We start from the raw sequence: 26,585 nt of genomic DNA, 5'->3' as shown, positions 1-26,585 counted from the left end.
AATATTTTTCATTATGGTTTTTGTTCCGTTATTATTTTTGTTGGGTTACTAGGGAACCCATCGTACCGATTTAGGTTGAATGTAGTTTTTTCCCTTTTTTTTATATTTAAAAATTTGTTCAGAGTCCCTAGCACTCTTTCAGATGTTGGAGGATGGTTAATACCATCCGGTTTAAGCTGCTAACCGAACTGCCAGACGCGCAATCGATCTCTGACCCCGTTTCTGCCCCCTGAAGCAGTATTATTGGGTCACGGGCTTTTCTTTAGCCTGACCACCTAATTTAATTGTTTTCGTTACGGGACCCGTAAAACAATTTTGAATTTTCTGGTTGCGCGTCTGAAGGTTAATCATTGATAAGCTACACTTGGTTAGCAGCCAAACCTATTTGAAATACCTTATTTGTCCTCCCCCCCCCGCCTCCAATCAAATCTTATTACCAGGGTAAATTTAATTATTCCTATTTATTTTTCATCTTAGGGTCAAGTCAACCCTCTAGGATTTAAATTGACCCTTTAGGCGGCTCAAGTCAATCGGTAGGGGGGGGGGGGTTAACTCTAAGTTGGGGGGGGGGGGGGCAAATCCTATTTTTGGGGATTCACCTTAACCCGTTTGGTGGGTTTTCAAATTAAACCCTCTATAAGGGTTCAAGCTCAACCCGTTAGTGGGGTCTAATTCAACCCTATATAGGTTAAGGGTTTAAAAATCAACCCTTTATAAGTCAGGGTTTAAAGTCAACCCTCTGAAAGGGCTTAAGCTCAACCCTTTGTAGGTTAGGGTTTAAAATCCAAACCTACCTAGTTTGGAGGTTTAAAGTCAATCCTCCAAAAGGGCTTTGGTTCAACCCTCTTTAGTTTGGTAGTATATTTAATTGTTTTGTTTTATTTAGTTTAATTGATATTGTTTATTTTTCATCTTGGGGTCAAGTCAACCATCTAGGATTTAAATTGACCCTTTAGGCGGCTCCAGTAAATCGGTAGAAGGGGGGAGGGGAGACTTGTTGGGGGGGGGGGGAAATCCTATCTTTAGGGATTCACCTCAACCCGTTCGGTGGGTTTTCAAATTCAACCCTCTATAAGGGTTCAAGCTCAACCCGTTAGGGGGGTCTAATCCAACCCTATATAGGTTAAGGGTTTAAAAATCAACCCTTTATAAGTCAGGGTTTAAAGTCAACCCTCTGAAAGGGCTTAAGCTCCACCCTTTGTAGGTTAGGGTTTAAAATCCAACCTATTTAGTTTGGGGGTTTAAAGTCAACCCTTTATAAGGGCTTTGGTTCAACCCTCTTTAGTTTGGTAGTAGATTTGTTTTGTTTTATTTAGTTTAATTGATGTTACCTACCTTGTTATTCATTGTTCATTATATCGCGTGACTAATAAAACTATAATTTTGCTGTTTACTCAGTTTCTAAATAGCATATTTCTTACTATTTTAAATACTTCCTCAATTTATTTCGACGTTAGCCCCGGAATGCGTAAAAAACGAACGTTTGCATCGCCATCTGTCGATGAGAATCTTTTTCAGCTCTTAAACTGTTTTAATTTTGGCGTTCCACAGTGAATTTCCTAATAAAAAATGAAGAAGAGGAGTAGCAACTTAGATGTTTTCAACAAGTCCAATTTAATTTTCTTATTTTGATGTTCATGTTTTGATTTTTAACATTCTTGGCTACCGCCATTTTTCAAGCGCCCCATATTGTTTTCCAAAATCGAGAATTTTCTGGCCTGAGTTGGCAACGCTGCTAAAGCGCTTATTTTCCAATGCGAACTTAAAATGCATTCTCGGTATTACTATGTTATTTTCAATTTCGTGTCTAGCTCCGAAAATAGAATTATTGGAAGCAAAGCCAAATTTTTTATAGAAAAATAATTTTATTTTTCTTCCTTAATTCACATGAAAATATACTTTTTATGAACGAAAATAAACAGGACGAAAAAAGTTTTCTTTTCTATAGCTATACGTATAACAAATATTTATACAAATCCAGGAACTTTTAAATGCAGCTCGTGGGCATTGACGTCATTGATGACGTAAATATTAATGTCTTGTAAAAATTCCTTAATGATCGAAGTGTTTTAATTATTTATCATTTCATAAATATGAAGGAAACTTATTTTGTACATTTGTTTCTAGAACAAGTTTTCTTGAAAAGGGGCGGGGAATGTTATAAAAAAAATAATAATCAGATCCATTTTTTTGGCGTTTTCTCCGCGTATCGGAGTTTTAAATAGTCTTAATTGCAAATTGTCCTTTTCTGCTATTTATATATTAAAGATTAATTAAGCTCAATAATTTATAGTCTGAGAGTCCATTTTCGTATTCGACGATGTTTTTACCCCTAAAACGGTGTATTCAAATTATATACAGGTTTTTATAAACCGTTTCCTATATGTTAACGCAGTAACATAACCGATTGTCCATTGTTTATTTCTTAAATTGTCGATGTCGATATTTTACCCACTAGGTGCTACGTTCAGTATTTTCTGTACGAAATGTGTCAAGTGTCCTGCGCAAAGAAAAATGGTGAAAATGTCATTAATGATTGTAGTTTTTAGCTGAAAACTATTCGTGAGTTCTGAACCGTTAAGAGAACGGCCTAGGACTGAGCTGTAACGTCACGCAAAAGTTCTGGATAGTTCAGAACTTTTGTACGAATAGTTGTGATTCGTACGATTTGACGTACGCAGCCCGATGTGCGGACGAATTTTAGAGATTTCAACCTTGAGTTCCGACCAGTACTTGCTCTTGAGCAGGTACCATTTAGAACGGTTCCGAACGGTTCAACAAGAGGTTCTTGTCTGCGAATAGTTTGCATTTGGGTAGTTCTAGAATTTTGTTTGCCGAATAGTGCGCATGGGGACTAATTGAACGGTTCAGAACTCACGAATAGTTTTCAGCTATAATTGTTAAAACGCGTGTCTTCACACAAAGTGCGCGTAAAAATTCTGAAAGGGACCGTGAAATGAATTTAAAAAAATAAAAGTGCGTTTACATATTCTAAGGACCATTCACAAACTCTAAAAGGGGCTATGAATTTAAAAATTGTAAAAGGTACCGTGAATTTTTTGGAGGGAAAACCAAACTAAATTGGTTTTTTAAATTAGTGGAAAGCAGAGCTCACTTTAAAATTTTAAAGGTAAATTGTGCTTGAAAATTGTGAAAGGGACCACGAATTTAAAAGTACTTAAAGGGAAAGTGCACTTGAAAATTGTGAAAGGGACCACGAACTTAAAAGTACTTAAAGGGAAAGTGCACTTGAAAATTGTGAAAGGGACCACGAACTTAAAAGTACTTAAAGGGAAAGTGCACTTGAAAATTGTGAAAGGGACCACGAACTTAAAAGTACTTAAAGGGAAAGTGCACTTGAAAATTGTGAAAGGGACCACGAATAAGCGAGTTCAATATTATCTGACACATGCGCAGTTACACGAAAAAGCAGTCGAGGAGGGTACTTTGACGTCATACGTCAGCGTGGCCTCGATAATCTATGACGTCCGCTTAGGCTTCCCTTTGTTGTTATTTAAAAATCCGATAGATGGCGGTGTGGTTATTGAAACTTGCTTATTTAAAATTACTTAAAGGGAAAGCGCACTTGAAAATTCTGAAAGGGACCTCGAATTTAAAAATACTTAAAGGGAAAGCGCACTGGAAAATTCTGAAAGGGACCACGAATTTCCCGATTATTAAAGGGACCGTGAATATATTTAAAAGATTTCTTACTCATGCAACCGAGTCGAATATTTTTGTAGACGAATGGGATGTAGAAAAGCAGTCCCGAGAATACGAAGCAGGTGGCGTAGAAATATTCGATTTGGGGTTTTTGGACGATGGGAGCTACTACCAAGTACATTGATAGAATGAGGACGATGATGGGGATGACCAAAGGCACCTGCAAATATCGCAAAAAATAAGCCGAGACACTTGTTGATAATCAATATGTATGTGGACTACTTACGGTGTAAGGTCTGTTGAGGCCTTTCCTAGTTCTTCTCATAACAATTAGAGACAGCATGGTGAGACCGTAGAAGAGCCACGCCGTGAAACTGAAGAAGTCGATCAAGCTGCTGATGTTACTCAACAGGATCATGGAAATGGCGACCATGGCCTGATAATTGAATTTATACCAATTAATATTTTAATACCAAGTGTTTCAAAAGGTGATGCAAAAATGTTAAGAAGTTGTAGGGAGTGAGTTAAAAGAGCGCTAGAGAGCTTCAAAGAGTGCCCTACTAACCCCTGCAAGTAGGTTGCAACCAGAGCTAAACCAAGCAGCAGGGAAACGCTAACATTAAGGCTTGAGTTCATGTGATAGGTAAAAAAGGACTTTGTAACAAATCGAGGTAACCAGCGTAAAAAAGTAAACTTAAACTGTATTTAAAGTCCCTGCTGCTTGGTTTTGCGCTTGTTGCAAGCTACTTCCAGGGGCTAGTAGGCCACACTTTGAAACTCTCTGGCGCTCTTTTAACTCATCGTAGGAAGATGGGAAAAAAAGTGGCATACTTCTCAACCCACCCCCTACAACACTGTTTATGTTAAAAGATAGCGTAGTTTTAGTGAGTATAACTTACAAGAAAGATGGCGGATGGCGCCGGGGTCAAACGGGTGACGTGGATGTAGGAGAACATTTCCAAAGAATGACCTTCGCGAGCGGCTACCAAGGCAACTCGGGTTCCGGCGAAGAAACTTCCGTTGGTGGATCCGAAAGAAGAGATGGCCACGAACAGTGGTACCGTGACGGCCAGTGGGCCCAAGGCGTAGAAGGCAAATCGCTATAAGTTGGTAGGATCCAAATTAGACTTTGTAAGAAGAGGTGTGCCAATAGCGTAAATCTTTAGTTATCATTGTATAAGAGTGGCAGTTAGTGACATAGAATTGACATCATATCCAAAATAATCAGCGCCTCTAGCGTTAAAAGTATGCAACTTCAATACAAATCATAACGCGCAGGTCCTATGCATATCTATGACCACGAGGCAAAAAGCGCGTCTTAGGCCTTAAGATTTAGGTTTAAAGCAAGTGTCGACTCGACGTCGAGTAGCTCTTTCAACAGATGTCGCTAGCGTCGAAATAAAAACAAGATAGTTAAGCTACATTTTGATCCACAAGGCGGTACTTATAGGTACCCCTCGCGTTGATTTGAATCGTTTGTAAATTGGTCAATAACATAAATTACAGTAATTTTCAACAATATTTTTTACATGGGATACATAATTTAGGTTGAAGTCCACTAAATAGAGTATAAGTTGTCTAAATATAATACTCTACAATGGCTCTCTGACGACCTTATCATTTGGTTGTTTTGAATTTTAACTTCCTTTGCCATAAATAGATGGCACCACGCTCTCCAATAAAGTCGTTTTTTCGAATAATCGGATAGATTCATTGCCATCTCTAATAATAAGGGCCTTTTCATAATACAGGGGGCAGTGATAGAGCCGACAGTTGCTTTAAGTCCCACAGAAATGTGTGGTCCTTCTAAAAACTACTCCGAGTAAAGATTTAACTGACACACTTAATATACGAAACCAATATGAACTTATTTCTAATCCTTACCACAGCCACGGCGTCAGACGCCAGTAGTTCGATGGTGGAGAGTACGCTGAAGTAGGCCACGTTGACTAATACGTAGCAGATGGTTACCAATGGAATTCCAATCATAATGGCGCGTGGAAGATTGACGTACGGATTTTGTAACTCCTCAGTGACGAAATTTAAGTTATTCCTAAATAAATTGGAGAAATTAGTTTGTCTCGCAATGTATTAGTGCAATAAAACTAATTCTTACCATCCATCGTAAGCCCATAAACCGCTATAAAAGGCGGTGGCGATGTCAGCCACGGAAGTGGTCGAGTCTGTGAATCCCATAGCCAGGTATTGAGTGTTTCCTATAATGAAAAACGTGTAAGCTTCGGTGTTCCTGCTGTATTTCCGACCCGTGACGACCTTGTTTTGTATTTTTTGAAATTTTACCTTGGATAAGTTTGTAGGCTCCGGCACCAACGACCATGACAATGGCGAATAGCTTGGCGAAAGTGAAGATATTTTGAAGTTTAGTGGCTAAAGTGACGCTGAACGAGTTGACGAAAGTTACTGTGCCTGTCAAATTTATACGAAAAATTATTAACTGTACATTGCTTGAGCAAAAGTTAATACAGGGTTCATACAACATTTATAAAATTAATTTCCCTGATATTTCCAGGTTTTCTCCTGGAAATTTCCCTGATATTTCCAGGTGCTAAAGCACCCTATGTTTTCGTTTAATCGAAAAACATTATATATAATTATTGAGGCGCTTCCAGACTCAAACGAATTTCCCTGATATATCCAGGTTTTGGTTAAATATTTAAAATTTCCCTGATATCTCCCTGATTTTTTTGGAAAGAATCTGTTTCACTGATATTTCCAGGTTTTCCAGGTTCTCCAGGTTTGTATGAACCCTGTTAATAGGGGAGTAAGTCTTGGACGAGCTTAATTTGAGGGGTGAACTATTTTTCAAGATTTCAGTTCCATTGCCCGAACCTGATTACAGGTACTTTATATAATAATAATAAGCTAGGCCAAGGCACCACCTTAGGCCTAAGTCATCGAGCGACTTTTAAAGCCATCATGTACTCAGCCGCGGTTAAAAGTAGTTACCTTATTTTTGAGGATTAAATAAGGCAAAAATTAATTGTTTTACTCAGTTTTTTCTTACTATTGCTAAGACATATCACATTTTAATTAAAACGAATCACATTGATTATTTAGCATTATCAAGTAGGCCTCAAATTCTACTCAAAGGTCCCGAAAAGGTTTCTAGGGTGCGGCAATTTTATTGGGTCTTTACATTATTTCTTCCACAATGGACAAATAAATGAATGAACCCGAATCATAAGGAAAAACCCCATTCCTCAAATTGCATCGGCCGCCATTTCTCCTACCGACAGACTATAAAAACATTTCTACCCAAATACAAAGCACATGGTTGGATGATGAGCTAAAGATATTCGGTTTAACGTCGTCCGCTTATACTGCAAAAGTGTTTAATATTTGGGTGGAAATCTTTCCAATATCGGATACCGTGGCGCTACAATCGGCGCTGCTCCAATAGAATCAAGCTCGCAATCTAAATTCTGGTCCAGTATTTTATTTGTCCAAGACGGAAGCTAGGATATTTGGTGCTTGCTCGAAGCATCGTAGTCAAACGCCATAACTAAGCACGACGTTGAAACCTGTGCAATAAACACTAATTCACGTCATGGATTACGACTACCATGTGCGTTTTAATGTCATTTCTGACTCATTACGATAGCAACGAAAACAGCACAAGCAAGCTGGTCAGTCCAATTCTCGAACCCCTATTGGCATTTGATTAAAGGTAGGTATAACGTACATAGACACAAAATGGCGAGTATCTTCTTAGTCCATTCGTGGTCGGCGCAGTCTCCGGCCGTGCCCTCGACGATGTACTCGGCGAAGGTCAGAGCCATGACGGACACGGACGCCGGCTTGAGAATGGTCATCGTGGTCCAGGCGAAGAGGAAGGCAGGGGCGGAGCCGAAGCACTCGTTGAGATAGGCGTGCTCGCCACCCGATTTAGGAATCATTGTACCCAGTTCCGCGTAACTCAAGGCCCCGAATAAGGACAGGATACCGCAACCGGCCCATACGACCAGACTGAGGGCCACGGATCCTGACCTTTGAATCACTCCTTTGGGCGAGACGAAAATTCCAGAACCTAAAGAAATTCATTACTTTCATTAGTTATTTTATACATTTTTCATAAAAATTGTTATCTATCCTCTACCAAAAAGTTATTATTTAAAGCAAGTAAAAACCAACTGACAAAGCGCTTCTGGAAGGTGTTTCTAGATGGAGCACCTTCCAGCAACTCGAAACGAAAAGCGATTCGTCTGGACTACGTCTGCCATCTATTGGTGGCAATGCGTACTAAAATACAGAATATCCTTAATAACAATGGCACCAGAAAACAGTTGTAAACTCACAATGTCAGTGGCGGCACCAGGAATTTTCGCGAGGGTAGGCCAACCAAATAAATGGGCCCCCGACCCGGGACCCCTTTTTTCTCAACGAAATGCTTCAATAAAATAAAGTAGTGATATACCTGACGAACAAAAAAGTTCTAACAACAGTAAAACGAGTCCAAATATAACAGAACTGGTTTTATTTACTAGGAGATACCTCAAAAATTTCTAAATACATTATCGACAATTGTTTCATTGTTATTTATAAATAATTTTATCTCTTGGGACAATTTTGAGACCCTTTCTAGATCAATTTGGGGCCCCTTATAGGATAATTTTGGGGCCCCTCAAAATTTTAAGGTAGGCAGTGGCCTACCCCTAGCGCCGCCACTGTGTAAACTTGTAAAGGTTAATGTTTCCTTCTAATAATTTTTACAAAAACATGATTAGTCTACCGTATATTATATTTCCGAAATATGTTACAATAACCTTTGATCATATTATTTATGTTAAACGACATTCACAAAAAGCCAATCAACTATTTCATAATAGCTTGAGCAACTTGCGCTATTACAGTGCCTTGGACGAAGCAGACACTCGCATTAGCATACTACACAATTTAAAAACTTAAAAACTTCTGTGTCAATTGATAAGATACAAGTCGGTTTTTTAACATATTTTAAGTGTGGAATTATTACGCATTTGTTTGTTATTGAGTAATTAATAGAGCAGTGTATTAATTAAATTTAAATACTAAATATCTTATACCGGTGAAAAAGTCACGCTTCTAGTTAATTTCACAAGCCAGTTTCTAGTGCCTCGTGGATAGTGAAAAATCTTCTTCGGGGTGTTGCATCACGACTGAAGAAATTTGGCTGCTCCCGATAGGTTTATTTTTAGAACCGCCCAGAAACAATAATAATATATTTCTTTCGAAAAGCCGTGACGCTGAAAAAAGGAGCGTAACTCGTTGCCAATATCCCAAAAAGTAACTGTTTATTTATAAATTCGCGACTAGCACCTACGCTTTTTCAAATAAAACAGATCTACTTCGTAGATTTAATCAAGGTTATTTAACTTCAAACTATACCTGGGTAAAATTAACTTAATTGTTAACTAATATAGCTATTCAACTATCAAATATCTTGGCCTTATTTTATTTAACAAAAATTATAATTCTACTGCATTCAACGAAATTAAACTGCCAAACTGAGAGCGTTCAAAGATGTCCAAAATTGGTATCAGATTAAGCCCGTGCTAGAAAACTCTTAACGGAAACGTGTAGGAATGGACATGTAACTTTTTCATGCACAGACTGTTTGTTCTACACGTAATTTTCCATGCACAGACTGTTTGTTCTAAACGTAATTTTCCATGCACAGACTGTTTGTCCTACACATAACTTGTTCATGCACAGACTGTTTGTCCTACACGTCTTGTAATAGTTTCTTTAACATTTCAAGTGCTCCTAAAGTTGCAAAAAGTTGAACCAGTGACTCACCAATCATTGTGCCTACGATGAGTGCTACGGCGCTGAATAGTCCAACGGTCCTCTCCATTTCAATTTTTTCGGCTGGCTTGTCGCCCTTGTTGTCGCTGGAAAGGCTGCCATTTCGGTTCCTCATGGACATGGACAGGGAAGGCAATGGTTCCGTGTTATTCGCGCGCTGATAACTCCCAGAGTTATCGTTGTAGTGATTGTTCGACTTCTCTCTTGGCACTGCGCAAAATTGAAAAGAGAAAAAAAATGATTTAAAAAAGGAAAATGAATCTGCGTTTCAATTGAAATTAGTCCCAGGAATTTGACGCGTACCTAGCCAAAAAGACCGTTTTCGCTTACTTCATATCACTTGCGAAATTTCCTTCAAATTAAATTTTTCCATTCGGGAAATATTTTATTATTCTAAGTGCATTTTTAATCTGATTATTTTGGTGTAAAAAATAATTTACTTAGGTTAGAACCGGGCTTAGTGTCGCAATTTTTGGCAAAGTTTTTTGTTAGCATATAATGTTAATTAATTTACATATTAATTTGTAATAGTTTATGATTTGCTTCCCGCCTGAATTGGTACGACAAAGGCGATATCTGCCGGGAAAAATACTACTTTTAGATTTTTAAGCGCTTAACAAATATTTATTCGAATCCTTTCCAAAATTTCAAAAATGAATTAATTAACACAATTTAGTTAATTAAAAAACGAAATTTAAAGAATTTAAGTAGTGTTTAGTATCGCCGATAGTCAATAGGTGGCAGACGCTCCACTGTTTTGAAAATTAGTGGAACAAACACTAGGTCCTCAAAAGCTAAGGAAATTACCTGCCTTTTCCGTATATTTATTGGATACTGTGGGTAGGGTTGCTTGATTTCAATAAAATAGATTTAAATATCGGTTTAATCAAGTAATTTTTTTAAATCAGTTACTTAAATCGCCTATTATACTTCAATATATTTATTAAAATGTACAAAATTAGATTCTGTAGCAAAGCCAACTAAATTACAATTACCAATTAAATTTAATTAAGATTAATTTAAATTTTAGTGTACATTTCCAGTGCACGAAAATTATCCATCAAATTGTCAAGAAAAGGAGACATAAAATAACTGTTTAACCAAAGTCATTCAAAAATTCAAATTTGATTAAAATTTTAATGGAATCGATTTAAATATAAAATTGATTTTTCTAATAAAAAAAATCAGCCTTGATCGCGGGTATAATAAAGGACTTTAAGGGAGTTCTCGCTTTGTAATTTCCTTTACAATTTACAATTTTAAGTAGCTTTAAACTAACCTTGATATTTAAGAAAGAAACTGGATGTAACCGGTTTACGTTAGTTTTTTTTCTTAAAAGACCGATTAAAAGTTTAACACGTAACTTAGCCTTGAGGAGTGATCACACATTTTACCGGTATGTAATCTGGTGTAAACCGGCGTCTGCTTTCTATCCGACGGGCATTTTTTACGTCAAATATTATTTGATTTACTGAGTACGAGTTCACCTTATCCCATTAAATATATTTTGAAAAATGAAAATCGGCAGGCTTATTTTTTAAAGGAACCTTTAGACTTTTAATTCAAAATAACGTTCCGGTGTTGTATTTCAGCGTATCATTTTTGCATATTAATTGCTGCTTAATTTAATTCACTTCACCTTATTTCCAGTGACGTTTTAATGGGGAAATATTCAACTTTTATTTAAAAAATTAACTGCGGGGGATTGCGTATGTTATTGAAGGACCGACTGTATTCGAAAGAAAACGTGGTTTGTAATACTGTGGTCCTCATTGAAAGTTGTTTTTGTGAAAGGTATTCGGTTACTACTTCGGAAAAAAAGGTTTTGCAAATAATCGAAAATAACGCAGATAACGCAATATTTTTTCTCTCTTATGTTAAAAGAAACACCCAAATATTCTTCAGACATATGGCAATGAGCTAAAAATGTGAAATATCCTTGAATTTCACGCAAAATAGGCCTTATTTATTTGCAGACGCAAAAGATCTCCGTTCCACCTAATATTTTTTTGGAGACGCAAAATATCTTCGTTAAGCCTAATAGTTTTTTTGGGAGACGCAAAACATCTTCGTTAAGCCAAAAATGTTTTGAAGACGCAAAAAATCTCCATTCCGCCTAGTTATTTCTCATAGACGCAAAATATATCCGTTAGGCCTAACAATTGTTTTCGGTGACGCAAAAATCTCCGTTAGACCTACTTTGTTAAATAGGGTTTTGCAAAAAATCGAAAAAATGTTCTTAGGTTAAAAAACCAAATGTTCTTATTACATAAGGCAATAAGCTAAAAACTTAAAATATTCTTAAATTTCACGTTTGAATCATTAGCACATATTCGTGTGTTAGGTCAGATTATTTCTGGACTTAACTTCTCCAGAAATAGATTAGAAAAACCGCTTAAGTCATTTTTAGAAATAACTATTAACCTATATTTTATATAGTCCACTATCTATCATTGAGATATACCTCAATTATTGATAATTTACTTAGTTCTAAGTCGTTCTGATTTTAGGGTCGGAAAAACGAAATGTATAAATTTATCTCAATTTATTTCTAATGTCAATGTTATTATCTTATGTTTGGAGGGACCTCTGCCAAGGTAAACATTGCGCATTTAAAAATAATCGTACACTTATTGAAACGTAGTTGTTAATTATACGTTTTTAAGGATGTATTTGACGAAGCGAGAAATCACCGAAACGCCTGCGACAGCGAGCGTTGGCGCAAAAAATCTGCGTTAAGCTTAGTTTCCGCTAGCGCGCTTAATAATAAATTTTTCTTTACGCGCCCAAAAGCATGGGTGACGCACTATTACGTAACTAAGAATTAGGCGTAGATTCAACGTACGCGTTTCATTATGCATTTTTGTTTACTTGCCAAAGTTGTCATTCGTGCTGTTACGCGCGCTAGCAGAGGCCTAGTAATTGTTTTCCCGTCGATGCGATAAATTTCCGTTAGGCCTAATAATATTTTACGGTGAAGAAAAAATCTCCGTTAGGCCTAATAATTGACGGATTTTGAAATCAGCGTTAGGCCTGATAATTTTATTAGGCGACGCAAAGAAATCTCCGTTAGGCCTAATATTTTGGTGTGCACGAGAAAGATCTGTTAGGAATACATATTTTTTTCCGTCGACGCCGTTAATCTTATTTTTATTAAGCGGATAAAAAAATTACGTCGTTACGCGCGCTAGTGGAAACCAAGCATTAAGCCTAATAAATTTGTTTTTGCGTCGACGTTGGCCGTCGCGGTGTTTTCTTCCCAAGTGAAACCAGTCTCGATGGTCGTAAAAGGAAATAACGCGGAAAAATTGGAATTGGTCTCGCCAAAGACATCAAGGGTAATTTTGTAATTGTACCTTGTTAGTGTCGACCATTTCATGCTGCAAATAATAGTGCCTTGTTAAAAGGAGCAGCTAGTACGCGTTTTGGGAAGCCCTTGAAATCGTGGCGGGTATGGCAATTACTTTAAACCTCATACTCGCTGCCAAGTCAGTCCACATGTAAGATTCTTCATACGCGATAAAAAGGCAATTTCACATGTCAGTGGGTATTAGGGTAATCCCGCCTTGGACCTAATATACTTTTCTGCCTGAAATGAAGTATCATTATGTGACACTTCCGATGTTCGTGCTAACATAAGCCTATAATTATATAAGTGTGTCAATTAGTCGAAATAAATACTGATCGCTATCAAGCCTGTCCCATAGCACGGGGGGCCCCCGAGGTTCGAAATAAATGTTTATAAATTTTTTTGAAATTTATTATTTCAAGTCAAAAAGTAAGGTCTGAATTAGGGCCCCCAATAGTGTTAATACGACCCTGATCGCTATGTGTGAATTTACGTGAAATTGACATCTAAGCACTTCTAGGAAGATGAAGCCAAGAGAACCTATTTAGGCCTAATGGCTTAGTCTGCAGTCGAACAAAACTTATGATAAATATAATTATAAACATATAGTACTAATTTAAAAAAGGGGTATTTACTAATTATAACATCTATTGTAAAACGTCATCTAATTATAATTTAAAATAATTGTCATTACGTCGGTGTAATTAACACATGCGATTTTTTTTAATTGCACATTTTAATTACTTAATTCCGCTATTATTCGCGACCGAAAAGAGTCTAGGTGGCGTAACGGCGCTAGCTTTTCTGAGGTAGCGCCTCTGATCTAGCATCTGCTACAGACAAATTAAAAAGCCACAAGAACGTTTTTTCTTAAATAAACTAGCGAACGATGCAAAAACTATATTAATTATATCCTTATTTATAAAGAAAAATTTACGAATTACGACCAGGAAAGACTTAAAGGGATAATGAAATCGGAAAATACAGTACCTTCAAAATATTCAGCTTTCAAAACTACATATTTTTCCAATTTACAGTCATTAGAAAAAGTGTCAACTCAAATTTTAAGAAAATAAAAACTACGCCGAAAAAAGCAGACGCCGCCAACGCGAAATAGCCGTGTGTTTTAAAAATCCCGTTATCTGTACGGACGCCCAATGAGAGGCGACTTTTGAAGTTAAAACGTCGCTTCTCATTGGTCGTCCGTACAGATTCCGGGATTTTCAAAACACACGGCGATTTCGCGTTGGCGGCGTCTGCTTTTTTCGGCGTAGTTTTTATTTTCTTAAAATTTGAGTTTACATTTTTTCTAATAACTGTAAATTGGAAAAATATGTAGTTTTGAAAGCTGAATAGTTTGAAGGTACTGTATTTTCCGATCTCATTATCCCTTTAAGCCTGGTTTTAACTAGGACAAAAACGCCACGAGTCGACGCAAAAATATTGCATTAGGCCTAACGGGAATTTTTTGCGTCGATGTTCAACATCTTGGCGTTTTTGCCCTAATGAAAACCAGCTTTAATAGCGTCTGCTTTAGCCGCTAACTATCTAGGTTTCAGTGGCGAATCAAAGGGGGCGTTGCGATAGTTTGCGGTCGCGAATTAAAAGGACGTTGAGATTAAGCTTACAATAATCTTATTAACGATAAACCAATAAACTTTATACATTTGGCTCGTTTTGGTGCGAAAAAAAAACACGAATAAAATGGTTTAAAAAGCTGATTTTTAACTATCCGATATCTCGTATAGACGAAAATAAGACCTTGATGCATAAAGGAAACTTGAAGAAATTGAAATCTCCATTTTGACAATTACAAATCATTAATTATAGATAAAAGTCTGGAAGTTATCGCGTGATTTCGCTTTATACCTAAATTGTTTAAAATTGGTTAACCTAATTTATTTTATCGGGCGTCACTATAGATGACCCTGTTAGTTTTCCCCTCTAACTTGTAGTAGATATTTAAGGGTCATTAATAAGGCCTTTTGATTAGTTGCAACATTACCGATACGCGGTTTCATCTTCGTTACGGAAAAATACGCGTCTTTGATATTGGATGCTGAGTGAGAGGCATCATATCGTGGATCGAGTTTCCAGACTTTGAAAATTTCACGATAAAAGATCAAGTTGGAAACCACGAAATGACGCTACAATTCGGAGATTAGGGTTTTGTATCGCGCCTAGATTCTCGTTCTTGTCAAGTGTTTAAAGGGGTTGAGATATTCAAATTACAAGATAATATTCCTATTACACATTGTTTTACGCAAGCTTTAAGGTTTAGTCTAGAAATTTTAAAATTTCGGTTTATCAGATAAATCTATAGTTGGAGAGTGATAATCTGTTTTGCTGTGTCAATCGTGTTAGTGATAAATCTACGAAGGGTTACTTATTTGTGCTCCCGTTCTCATGATCCGTTGTTTACATTGTTCGAAAAGTATTCGACCTCGCGCAGTGTCGACGTTCTTTCGACCTATATTTAAAATAATCAAATACTGCTTGTCTCTTTCGTAATGTTGCGTGGGTTTGCATGACTAGATCACAGTTTTTCTCCCATTGCGAATAAAAGCTAGGCAACGGTGAATATTGACGCAAAATGTCCTCGTTAGGCTTAAGGCATTTTTTGCGTCGATGTTCTATCCGTCACGGCGTTTAAAGGCTGGTTTTCCCGCCACGACGCAAAAAATTGTATTAATCCTAAAGGCTAGTTTTCACTAGGATGAAAACTCTATGACGGTGAACGTTGACGCAAAAAATCCCCGTTAGGCCTAATGCAATTGTTTTGCGTCAACCGTAACCATTGCGACGTTTTCGCCCTAGTGTAAACTAGCCTTTACGAGGATTTTTTGCGTCATGGCGTGTTTGCCCTAGTGAAAACCAGTCTTATTGGGTTTTAGAAATTAGGGGTAGTGATTGTAAGCGCAGTAATTTCATATATCCTATTAAACACTCAGAATACTAAAACAGGCGTTTTCCTACCAGTTTACGCAGTGAGTTGTTTAGTACAATCTTCTTCGAACGATAAATTTTCATCTAAGCTAGTGGAAAGTCCCAGGCGACAAGCACACGCGTTTCTACTTTGCATAAGATGGTAGGAATTGAGGTTTCTACGCACTTTACACTCTAAAAGTCTATCAACAGAGCTCATAGCGGGACCAAAGATAATTTCGTTGATCCACTTTTGAATAATAATAATAATAATAATAATAATAATCAGCTAGGCTAATACCCAAGGCACCACCTTAGGCCTAAGTCATCAAGCGAATCTCCTACTTTACTAATGAAAATCAGCCTTTAAACGTCGTGAAGCAAAGAAATTGTGTTTGGCCACGGCCAACTTTGATCACGCGCTGTTCGCGCTACAGCGGCCAACACATTCGTCGACATTCTGCGAGCAAGGATTTTCCCCTTATAAACTGTAGTATAACGTGTAGGAGTTCAGCGCCACGCTCGGTTGTTATATTGACTTCAATGTAAAAACTATTCTAAAAATAATAATCCGCTAGGGGCGCTCACGTCATGCACATCTTTTGCTCATAGGTTAACACAGAAACGTCAACGAATGAGATGGCCGCTGTAGCGCGAGAGATCAAAGTTGGCCGTGGTTAGGCCTAACTGGGATTTTTTGCGTCCTATCGCCTACTTTACATTCCCATAAATTATTTTTTTTGCGTGGTGGAATTTATGCACGTGAACGTTTTCCCTAACCGACCAATTAAAGATGAATATTCTTCTATATAAGTGAAATATGTTTATAATAATTTACATAATTTGTTTGTCGTATTTTTACTTCACGTTGGTCAATTGAAAACTTTTCAATTTCTACGCATTCCATCGACAATGCTAAATCAGCGCGTTACTGAATTGCAAGCATATTTATTTTCTACCCATACGACATATCTACCTGTACTACCTGTCAGACTGCCCTCTTTTTACGGGGTGGTAAACCAATGGCATTGACATATTTTAGAACGCGAAATATTTATGAAACAACTTTGCTAAAGACACTAAAATGATAAAATGTTTGTACAAAATACGTTTTGAATATTTAATTCAGATTAATTTTTCATTGTGTAGAATTGTAAAAGAACGATGAATTTACATTTTAATTTAGACATGATATATTAGTCAGGTTAAGCCACTACTGGAAAAAGTGTAAAGGTAACTTGTATCAGGCTTATCATGTCTATTGTTGAACTGTACGCGCCTATAAATTATATCAATATTATTAATTTCAGTCGACAGATGCCAAGACTTATTTTATTGCATTTTTTGCGGATCCAATTGTTGAAGACAAAAGAAACGACCTTATTTCAAGAAACGTCTTTTGCAAAACAGCTTGGCAAATTTGTAGACAGGGGTCTGCCCAAATTTTTTTATTTTTAACGCAGTTTTTTTAAACTCGTGTCATGAATAATTTAGCCGCATAATTTGAAATGTTTCCAGAAAAATTTTCTTTTTTCGACCACTTTTTCTTTCGAAGTTACTGATACGTTACGTTTAAATCTAGTTCACTATTTTGCTTTTTTAAATTTGTCTTTGCGTTACGTTATTTAATATTAATCGCAGTGGGGCTAAAATTGTGTATTTTTGAGGTAGACGACTCAAATGGCTAAGATCCCAGAATTGGTGGGAAAGGCACCTTCAGGCAATGCAGGTTATAAAATCAAAGATATCTAAATCTATTCAAAATTGTGTATTTTTAATAAATTAAAATACGTCGAATCTTACCGTAATACTCAAACCAAAAACTTCCCAATTTTTGTAGTTACGTTATTGTCGCTTTAAGCAAAATATGTAACATGACCAAAAAAATAAAAATGGGTGTTAATTGCCTTGAATAAAAGTAGGTTGACATCAAGCTGACGCCGCCAGGTATTTCATCATATTTCCCCCCGGATTAACAATTTAAAAAAATTAATCCGACATCATTAAAAACCAGAAAAAAGTACAATAAATAAGCTAATATTTAAATAAAAAAAACAGTAAAATTAGGTGCAATAGAAAAAAATTTCGCCTATTCCCGAAAAAGCGACTAAAATAACGCGGCAGTATTTATAGTAACCATATTGAAAACGAGTCCACGTGTCTCCGCCGCGCCAAAAAACCGGTATACGTACACCTCTCAATGATATCAAAGGCTTCATATTTTTCGACGTTACATCGAGAATTTACTTCTAACAAGCTAAATTAAATATTAACACGTAGCGTTTCTTTAATTAAGTATAACAAAGAACGCGTGTCTATTAATAATATTAATAAATGAAAGCGAAACTTACTGGTTGTGGATAGAAAATGAGAATCTGACGAGCTTGAAAACCGAGCGTCTACTCGCGCCCAAACTCTAAACTAGCACTATTTCGGAAAAGGGGGGAACGCATTTTTTACCACCGAAAACTTGACACTATACATTCTTACAGCACTAGCATACTTTTGATTGCGTAGACTGCTTCTACTAAGCCATACATGTATATTTTTTTCCAGGCTCGCGCGTTCCTCTAATGAATAAGAAAAACTAGTTTATATTTCAAGTTTCGGTTCAGTTCGTTTTCGATTAGATATCACTACTTTCCACTAAATGAAAGTTAGGACTTTTAGATAAATAAAATTGGTAATTATTTTAGGGCCTTGTACGGTTTACTTCCACAGGAAGCAACATTTGTTTTTATTTTACAGCTATATCGCCATCTTCTGGTATTTGTATTTTGCTATTGTTGACAATTGTTCAATTGCTGTACAGTGTAAACGTACTTGTAACTTAGCGCGATTATTTCGTCATGTTGGCGTGGGTTTGCCTTCGCCGTAGAGCACGCGCGTATGACGGGGAAGTCAACAACCGGCGTCTATACTAGTTATGGAGAATGAAGCCCCATCTGGCATTTGCTGTGTATTAGTCACGTGCTAAACTCTCCTCCCCCCACCACACGGCCTCCCCCCTCCCCCCTCCCCCCCACCACATGGCCTCCGCCCCTTCATCTATATGTTGTCTCCGGCTTGACTATGGCGTGGGATAGAGCTAATATGTTTTATCTCGGCTTTTCATTGTTTTCAATAGCGATTACGTGTAACTCAAGCGGTTGGAAGTTTGACAAAAGTCAAGTGCAATTGGCGGTATTTAATATTCCTTTTGCGCGTGAAAATAACGCGGCATGTTTTTGGGCAAAGAAGCAGGTAGATGATGCTGTGGGCTCAAGACATTTAGTAGTAGCGTCGCGCGCAAAAACGTCATTTCAAATTCGGTCAATTTCTAGAAAATTGTATTTTGAAAATTTTAAATAAATCGGATACAAAAATCTGGTCTAAAAAACGGAAAATCAGGGCTAAAAATGTAAAATTCAGGGCTAAAAATCTTGGCATAAAATATCAAAATCTGGTGACTTCTGGTCTAAAATCCAGAATCTCAAAGTCAGGGCTAAACATAACAAAAAGTCAAAAACTTTGCATAAACGTAACAAAATCTTGGCATAAAATCTCAAAATATAAGATTAAAATCTCAATATCCAGGCTAAAATATCAAAATCTGGGACCAAAATTTAGAAATCAAATCAATAAAATCCCAATATTTTAAATCAGTCCACCGTTTTTCAAACTCTGATCTTTTTTGAAATTTCCGTGCTCAAAATATAGAATTGTTTGATCATTATTGATTGTATTTAAGTTATTACGTTTAGGGGTTGAGAATGTCAAAATTTTTCGTTTAATTAAATAGTTCCATTTAGGATCAGTAGATGGGGTTTTATCGTAATTTGCAACGTTTTAGCCCTGACGGTGCACTAAGGGCAATCCAAATATTGACGTGTTTGTCGGGCAAGCGTATCGTACAGGCTCTTTCATATTGAGCGCATTTTGATTAGCAAGCGCAGGGCCCCCCATGGCCATCGCGTTACGTCTTTTTAAGGTTTCATATCCTCCCCCGTTCGCACCCCCCGATATTCATTCACTTCCTTCTATACTACTACTATTGAGCCTCTATCGAACGTCTCTTCCTGAAAGCAAAAGCCAACTAAGTCCAGATACGCGACTTTTTAATTAATTCGAAAAAAGAGGCTTCTTTTACTTTATTATTATTATTGTTATTATTATTATTGTTATTCCATTCCATTATTATGATATTTTTTTGTATTATTGTTATTCCATTCCATTATTATAATTTTTTTTTGTATTATTGTTATTATTATAATATTTTATTATTTTTTGTATCATTGTTATTATGATATTTTATTATTTTTTGTATTATCTTTATTACTTTTTGTATTATCTTTATTACTTTTTGTATTATCTTTATTACTTTTTGTATTATCGTTATTACTTTTTGTATTATCGTTATTACTTTTTGTATTATCGTTATTACTTTTTGTATTATCGTTATTACTTTTTGTATTATCGTTATTACTTTTTGTATTATTGTTATTACTTTTTGTATTATTGTTATTACTTTTTGTATTATTGTTATTACTTTTTGTATTATTGTTATTACTTTTTGTATTATTGTTATTACTTTTTGTATTATTGTTATTACTTTTTGTATTATTGTTATTACTTTTTGTATTATTGTTATTACTTTTTGTATTATTGTTATTACTTTTTGTATTATTGTTATTACTTTTTGTATTATTGTTATTACTTTTTGTATTATTGTTATTACTTTTTGTATTATTGTTATTACTTTTTGTATTATTGTTATTACTTTTTGTATTATTGTTATTCCATTCCATTATTATGATATTTTATTATTTTTTTGTATTATTGTTATTATTATAATATTTTATTATTTTTGTATTATTGTTATTATTATAATATTTTATTATTTTTGTATTATTGTTATTATTATAATATTTTATTATTTTTGTATTATTGTTATTATTATAATATTTTATTATTTTTGTATTATTGTTATTATTATAATATTTTATTATTTTTGTATTGTTATTATTATGATATTTTATTATTTTTTGGATTATTTAATTGTTATTACTTTTTGTATTATTGTTATTACTTTTTGTATTATTGTTATTACTTTTAGTATTATTGTTATTACTTTTAGTATTATTGTTATTACTTTTAGTATTATTGTTATTACTTTTAGTATTATTATTATTACTTTTTGTATTTTATTATTATTTTTTTGTATTTTATTATTTTTTTGTATTTTATTATTTTTTTGTATTTTATTATTATTATTTGTGTTATTATTTTACTTTTTTTTGTATTTTATTATTATTATTTGTGTTATTATTTTACTTTTTTTGTATTTTTTATTTTATGTATAATATTATTATTATTTGTGTTATTAATATTATTTGTGTTATTAATATTATTTGTGTTATTTTTTGTTATTTGATTATTATTTTTGCGTTATTTGATTATTATTTTTGTGTTATTTTATTATTTTGTATTATTTTATTATTACTTTAGGGTTATTATTTTGCTATTATTATGTATTATTATTGATTCAGATAAGTTTAATCATAAAAATTTGCTCATTTTATTAAAATAATTATTATTCTCATAATAATTAATATTTTAGTAAAATGTGTAAATTTAGTCGTTTTTATTATTCTACTATAATTATTATTATTATTATTTTACTATTAATAGTTTATTATTATTAGATTATCATTATTTTAATTAAAATTAAATTTCATTTTCATAAAATATGTATTTTTAGCGTTGCTTGACTTTCGCATTACTTCATTTTAATATTATTATTTTATTATTACTAGATTATTATTCTAAACATTAAAAAATATTTTATTTGCATCAAATTTAGGCATTTTTAGAGTTACTTCAGCTTTGCTCTGAGGTGTCGAAGTGTTTCCAGCTCATTTCTAATTAAATATTATTGGAAATATATTCGATATTTTCAACTTTCATTAGACCCCACTCGGCGTTTCCCAGATGGACAATGTTTATATTCTGCAGTGCGGATAAAGCTTATCAGATATTGATAATCCGGTTTACGAAGGAAGAGAAGAACTAATTAAATAATTAAGGCTATCAAATAGTGGGTTAAATTTGGTCGTTAAATCAGAGTAAATACATGAGAACATTTTCTAAAGACAAATATAGATAAATTTAAAACAATTTAGGGGCCAAAATCTATAAAAGCTTGGGTTATTTTACTAAAGATATTTGCTTTAGAATAACTTAAAACCTTTAGAATATTGTTGGTGAAATTACGTGCTTTAGATATCCTTAAAAGATTCAAAATAATTTTGGAACAATTAATCCCTTTAGAATAACTAAATAGCTTTAGAATATTTTTAGACCAATTATGCATATTAGAATATCCTTTAGAAGTACTCTAGAGTAACTATTCGCATTATAATAACATTTAGAATAATTTTAGAGCCATTATTCGAATTAGAATATCCTTTAAAAATAACTTAAGAACAACTATTCGCATTATAACGAGCATTGTTATAAGCTTTAGAATAATTTTAGAGCAATTATTCGCTTTAGAATACCCTCTAGTAATAATTTTAGAGTAATTATTCGCATTAGAATATCCTCTAGTAATAATTTTAGAGTAATTATTCGCATTAGAATATCCTCTAGTAATAATTTTAGAGCAATTATTCGCATTAGAATATCCTCTAGAAATAATTTTAGAGCAATTATTAGCATTAATATCCTCTAGAAATAATTTTAGAGCAATTATTCGCATTAGAATATACTCTAGTAATAATTTTAAAGCAATGACTAGCTATAGAAGTACTGAATACCTTTAGAATAAATTTAGAGCAATAACTCGCTTTAGAATTACTTACTAATTTGAGAATAATTTTATAGCAATTACTCACTTTAGAATTATTTACTACTTATAGAATAATTTTATAGCAATTACTCGCTTTAGAATTATTTACTACTTATAGAATAATTTTATAGCAATTACTCGCTTTAGAATTATTTACTACTTATAGAATAATTTTATAGCAATTACTCGCTTTAAAATTAATATTTTTAGAATAATTTTATAGCAATTACTCGCTTTAGAATTATTTACTACTTCTAGAATAATTTTATAACAATTACTCGCTTTAAAATTAATATTTTTAGAATAATTTTAGAGAAATTATTAACTTTAGAATTTAATTATTATTTTAAGAAACCCTTTATAATTAAAGAATCATTTTAAAAACTTATATTTAAACATTTTTTTAAATTTCTATAGAATACTTTAAAGGCTACTGAGGCACGCAAAGTGTCTATAGAACTCAACTATAAAGGATTCATTAGAATTTCTATAGGAAAGTTTAATTTTAATTAGTTCAAAAATATGTACGAGGAAATGAAATCGTATAATGGCGTGGTGGGAGTAATATTTTCATTTACTCTTTTAATTTATTGAGCCTTAGAAACAATAAATCTATCAATACGAACTAACTTAAGTTTCCTTATCGCCATTCTCAGTAACCAAACACCGTAACTCAAACTTGCCCTTCCTGTCTGTATTAGTTCAGGGTAGCGCCGGTAGATGGCAGCACGGCGATGGATTTTATCCAAGTTATATATAGTTACGTTATCTTCAAATCATTTATATTATAAACCTTTCAGATAAGTTGTTAATAAAACCAGTCCTAAACCAACCTTTATGGCGATAAATAACATATTTTTAGGTAACGGTTAAATTCTAAAGCTGCCTTATCCTATAAAAATATTTCCAGGTATTAATATATGTACGCAATTTTAATATCTAACGCCACAAATTCACTGGTTGAACGCCACCTCAGAAAAAAATGTAAGACGTTCAATCAAATAATAAACTTACCAAAAATCGATTTAAGAAACCCGGATTCGTTTACGCTGGGTTTTAAAATTATTTATAATGCTCTAGATGCGCTCCATATTTTAAATTGTTAAAATAGCTAATGCCTTAAACATTCCAAGTGCTACTACCAGAAGTATATTACATACGTTTTAAGTGAGAAGTATCGAGGAAGTTTTTAATATGATTTAAATAGCAATGTAAAATGTAAAAATTAAAATAAATTTACTTAGTAGAAGAAATTTACTTAGTATTAGTTAAAATAAATTTACTTAGTATTAGTTAAAATAAATTTACTTAGTAGAAGTTAAAATAAATTCACTGAGTAGAAGTTAAAATAAATTCACTGAGTAGAAGTTAAAATAAATTCACTGAGTAGAAGTTAAAATAAATTCACTGAGTAGAAGTTAAAATAAATTCACTGAGTAGAAGTTAAAATAAATTCACTGAGTAGAAGTTAAAATAAATTCACTGAGTAGAAGTTAAAATAAATTCACTGAGTAGAAGTTAAAATAAATTCACTGAGTAGAAGTTAAAATAAATTCACTGAGTAGAAGTTAAAATAAATTCACTGAGTAGAAGTTAAAATAAATTCACTGAGTAGAAGTTAAAATAAATTTACTTAGTAGAATTTAAAATAAATTCACTGAGTAGAAGTTAAAATAAATTCACTGAGTAGAAGTTAAAATAAATTTACTTAGTAGAAGTTAAAATAAATTTACTTAGTAGAAGTTAAAATAAATTTACTTAGTAGAAGTTAAAATAAATTTACTTAGTAGAAGTTAAAATAAATTTACTTAGTAGAAGTTAAAATAAATTTACTTAGTAGAAGTTAAAATAAATTCACTGAGTAGAAGTTAAAATAAATTTACTTAGTAGAAGTTAAAATAAATTTACTTAGTAGAAGTTAAAATAAATTTACTGAGTAGAAGTTAAAATAAATTCACTGAGTAGAAGTTAAAATAAATTCACTGAGTAGAAGTTAAAATAAATTCACTGAGTAGAAGTTAAAATAAATTCACTGAGTAGAAGTTAAAATAAATTCACTGAGTAGAAGTTAAAATAAATTCACTGAGTAGAAGTTAAAATAAATTCACTGAGTAGAAGTTAAAATAAATTCACTGAGTAGAAGTTAAAATAAATTCACTGAGTAGAAGTTAAAATAAATTCACTGAGTAGAAGTTAAAATAAATTTACTTAGTAGAATTTAAAATAAATTCACTGAGTAGAAGTTAAAATAAATTCACTGAGTAGAAGTTAAAATAAATTTACTTAGTAGAATTTAAAATAAATTCACTGAGTAGAAGTTAAAATAAATTCACTGAGTAGAAGTTAAAATAAATTCACTGAGTAGAAGTTAAAATAAATTCACTGAGTAGAAGTTAAAATAAATTCACTGAGTAGAAGTTAAAATAAATTTACTTAGTAGAATTTAAAATAAATTCACTGAGTAGAAGTTAAAATAAATTCACTGAGTAGAAGTTAAAATAAATTTACTTAGTAGAAGTTAAAATAAATTTACTTAGTAGAAGTTAAAATAAATTTACTTAGTAGAAGTTAAAATAAATTTACTTAGTAGAAGTTAAAATAAATTTACTTAGTAGAAGTTAAAATAAATTTACTTAGTAGAAGTTAAAATAAATTTACTTAGTAGAAGTTAAAATAAATTCACTGAGTAGAAGTTAAAATAAATTTACTGAGTAGAAGTTAAAATAAATTTACTTAGTAGAAGTTAAAATAAATTTACTTAGTAGAAGTTAAAATAAATTTACTGAGTAGAAGTTAAAATAAATTCACTGAGTAGAAGTTAAAATAAATTCACTGAGTAGAAGTTAAAATAAATTCACTGAGTAGAAGTTAAAATAAATTCACTGAGTAGAAGTTAAAATAAATTCACTGAGTAGAAGTTAAAATAAATTCACTGAGTAGAAGTTAAAATAAATTCACTGAGTAGAAGTTAAAATAAATTCACTGAGTAGAAGTTAAAATAAATTCACTGAGTAGAAGTTAAAATAAATTCACTGAGTAGAAGTTAAAATAAATTTACTTAGTAGAATTTAAAATAAATTCACTGAGTAGAAGTTAAAATAAATTCACTGAGTAGAAGTTAAAATAAATTTACTTAGTAGAATTTAAAATAAATTCACTGAGTAGAAGTTAAAATAAATTCACTGAGTAGAAGTTAAAATAAATTCACTTAGTAGAAATTGAAACAAATTTACTTATTCATAAACATTATTTTGGATATTTATTATTTTTATCAATTCATTATTTCATGAATTTCACCTAGCACAATTTTTCCTCAGGTACACTTCTCTCGTAAAATATATATTATGTACGTCTGATACTACTTAATGTATAAGATGAATAAAATGAGATAAAAACTTACGGGAAAGGCTTCCATATTTCGTCACTGTCATGTTGAACTTTCTTTTGGTCGATAAAATGGAAAGTAGAGTATAGAATCCGCGTTGTTTGGGTAGTTCGCTCGATATCACAGTTAAGCTTTCTCACGGTTGACGCTGTCACGTATCCATTCGTCCTCTTCGAAACTTCAAAGTTTATTTAGACGAAAACGCTTCCAGTCTTGGAGTATAACCTACGAACACGAAATAACGTATATTGAATTAAGAAAGCGAAAGAAAACTGTTTTTGAGAAGTTCATCACGTGGCTTTCACTCGTAACATTTTTTGGGGGACTCGCTCCTATTATCGGCTGACCTCTAACAACGCGCAATATTTAATTGTGTGTCTAGTTTTTCCGCGGCTTATTGGCGAAATACCCCCCGTCACTTTTCGGGTGTCCCCCCTCGTCCTCCGCTTATAGGCCTGGGTCCTTGATTTTTAAGTTCGTTTTGGCCTCTTAAATAAATTTCTTCTACAGCGTGTTTTGCCGCGCTATCTTTTATTTTTTCTAGTTCAAGATTGTTCGAAACTTTTCCTGTTTTGGGTGGATTCCGTTTGCTGGCATTTTTAGGGGGGTTCAGTTTACCGTTCCGTTTA

General features: G+C 33.4%; 1 protein-coding gene across 6 annotated transcripts; it reads right to left on the bottom strand.

Moving 5' to 3' along the window:
• Positions 1-1,845: 1,845 nt before the first annotated feature.
• LOC149926796 (b(0,+)-type amino acid transporter 1-like) lies at positions 1,846-26,238 on the bottom strand. 6 transcript variants are annotated; one of them, XM_090158439.1, is made up of 10 exons: positions 25,972-26,238; positions 9,460-9,678; positions 7,367-7,711; positions 5,965-6,090; positions 5,780-5,879; positions 5,548-5,716; positions 4,563-4,763; positions 3,950-4,099; positions 3,715-3,883; positions 1,846-2,500 (listed from the first exon to the last, which is right to left on the bottom strand). In XM_090158439.1, exons 1-10 carry the CDS (start codon positions 26,000-26,002, stop codon positions 2,448-2,450), a joined length of 1,563 nt encoding a protein of 520 aa, XP_090014565.1. In that variant the 5' UTR covers positions 26,003-26,238; the 3' UTR covers positions 1,846-2,447. The 6 variants fall into 6 exon arrangements, with proteins under 6 accessions (XP_090014565.1, XP_090014566.1, XP_090014568.1 ...); XM_090158440.1 differs by lacking the exon at positions 25,972-26,238 and adding an exon at positions 18,094-18,292; XM_090158442.1 differs by lacking the exon at positions 25,972-26,238 and adding an exon at positions 11,016-11,269.
• Positions 26,239-26,585: the final 347 nt, after the last annotated feature.

The sequence above is a fragment of the Leiobunum rupestre genome, chromosome 9, assembly GCF_980474605.1.
Source record: "Leiobunum rupestre chromosome 9, qqLeiRupe1.1.hap1, whole genome shotgun sequence".
Taxonomy (NCBI): domain Eukaryota; kingdom Metazoa; phylum Arthropoda; class Arachnida; order Opiliones; family Sclerosomatidae; genus Leiobunum; species Leiobunum rupestre.
This window is presented reverse-complemented; position numbering and strand designations above follow the sequence as displayed.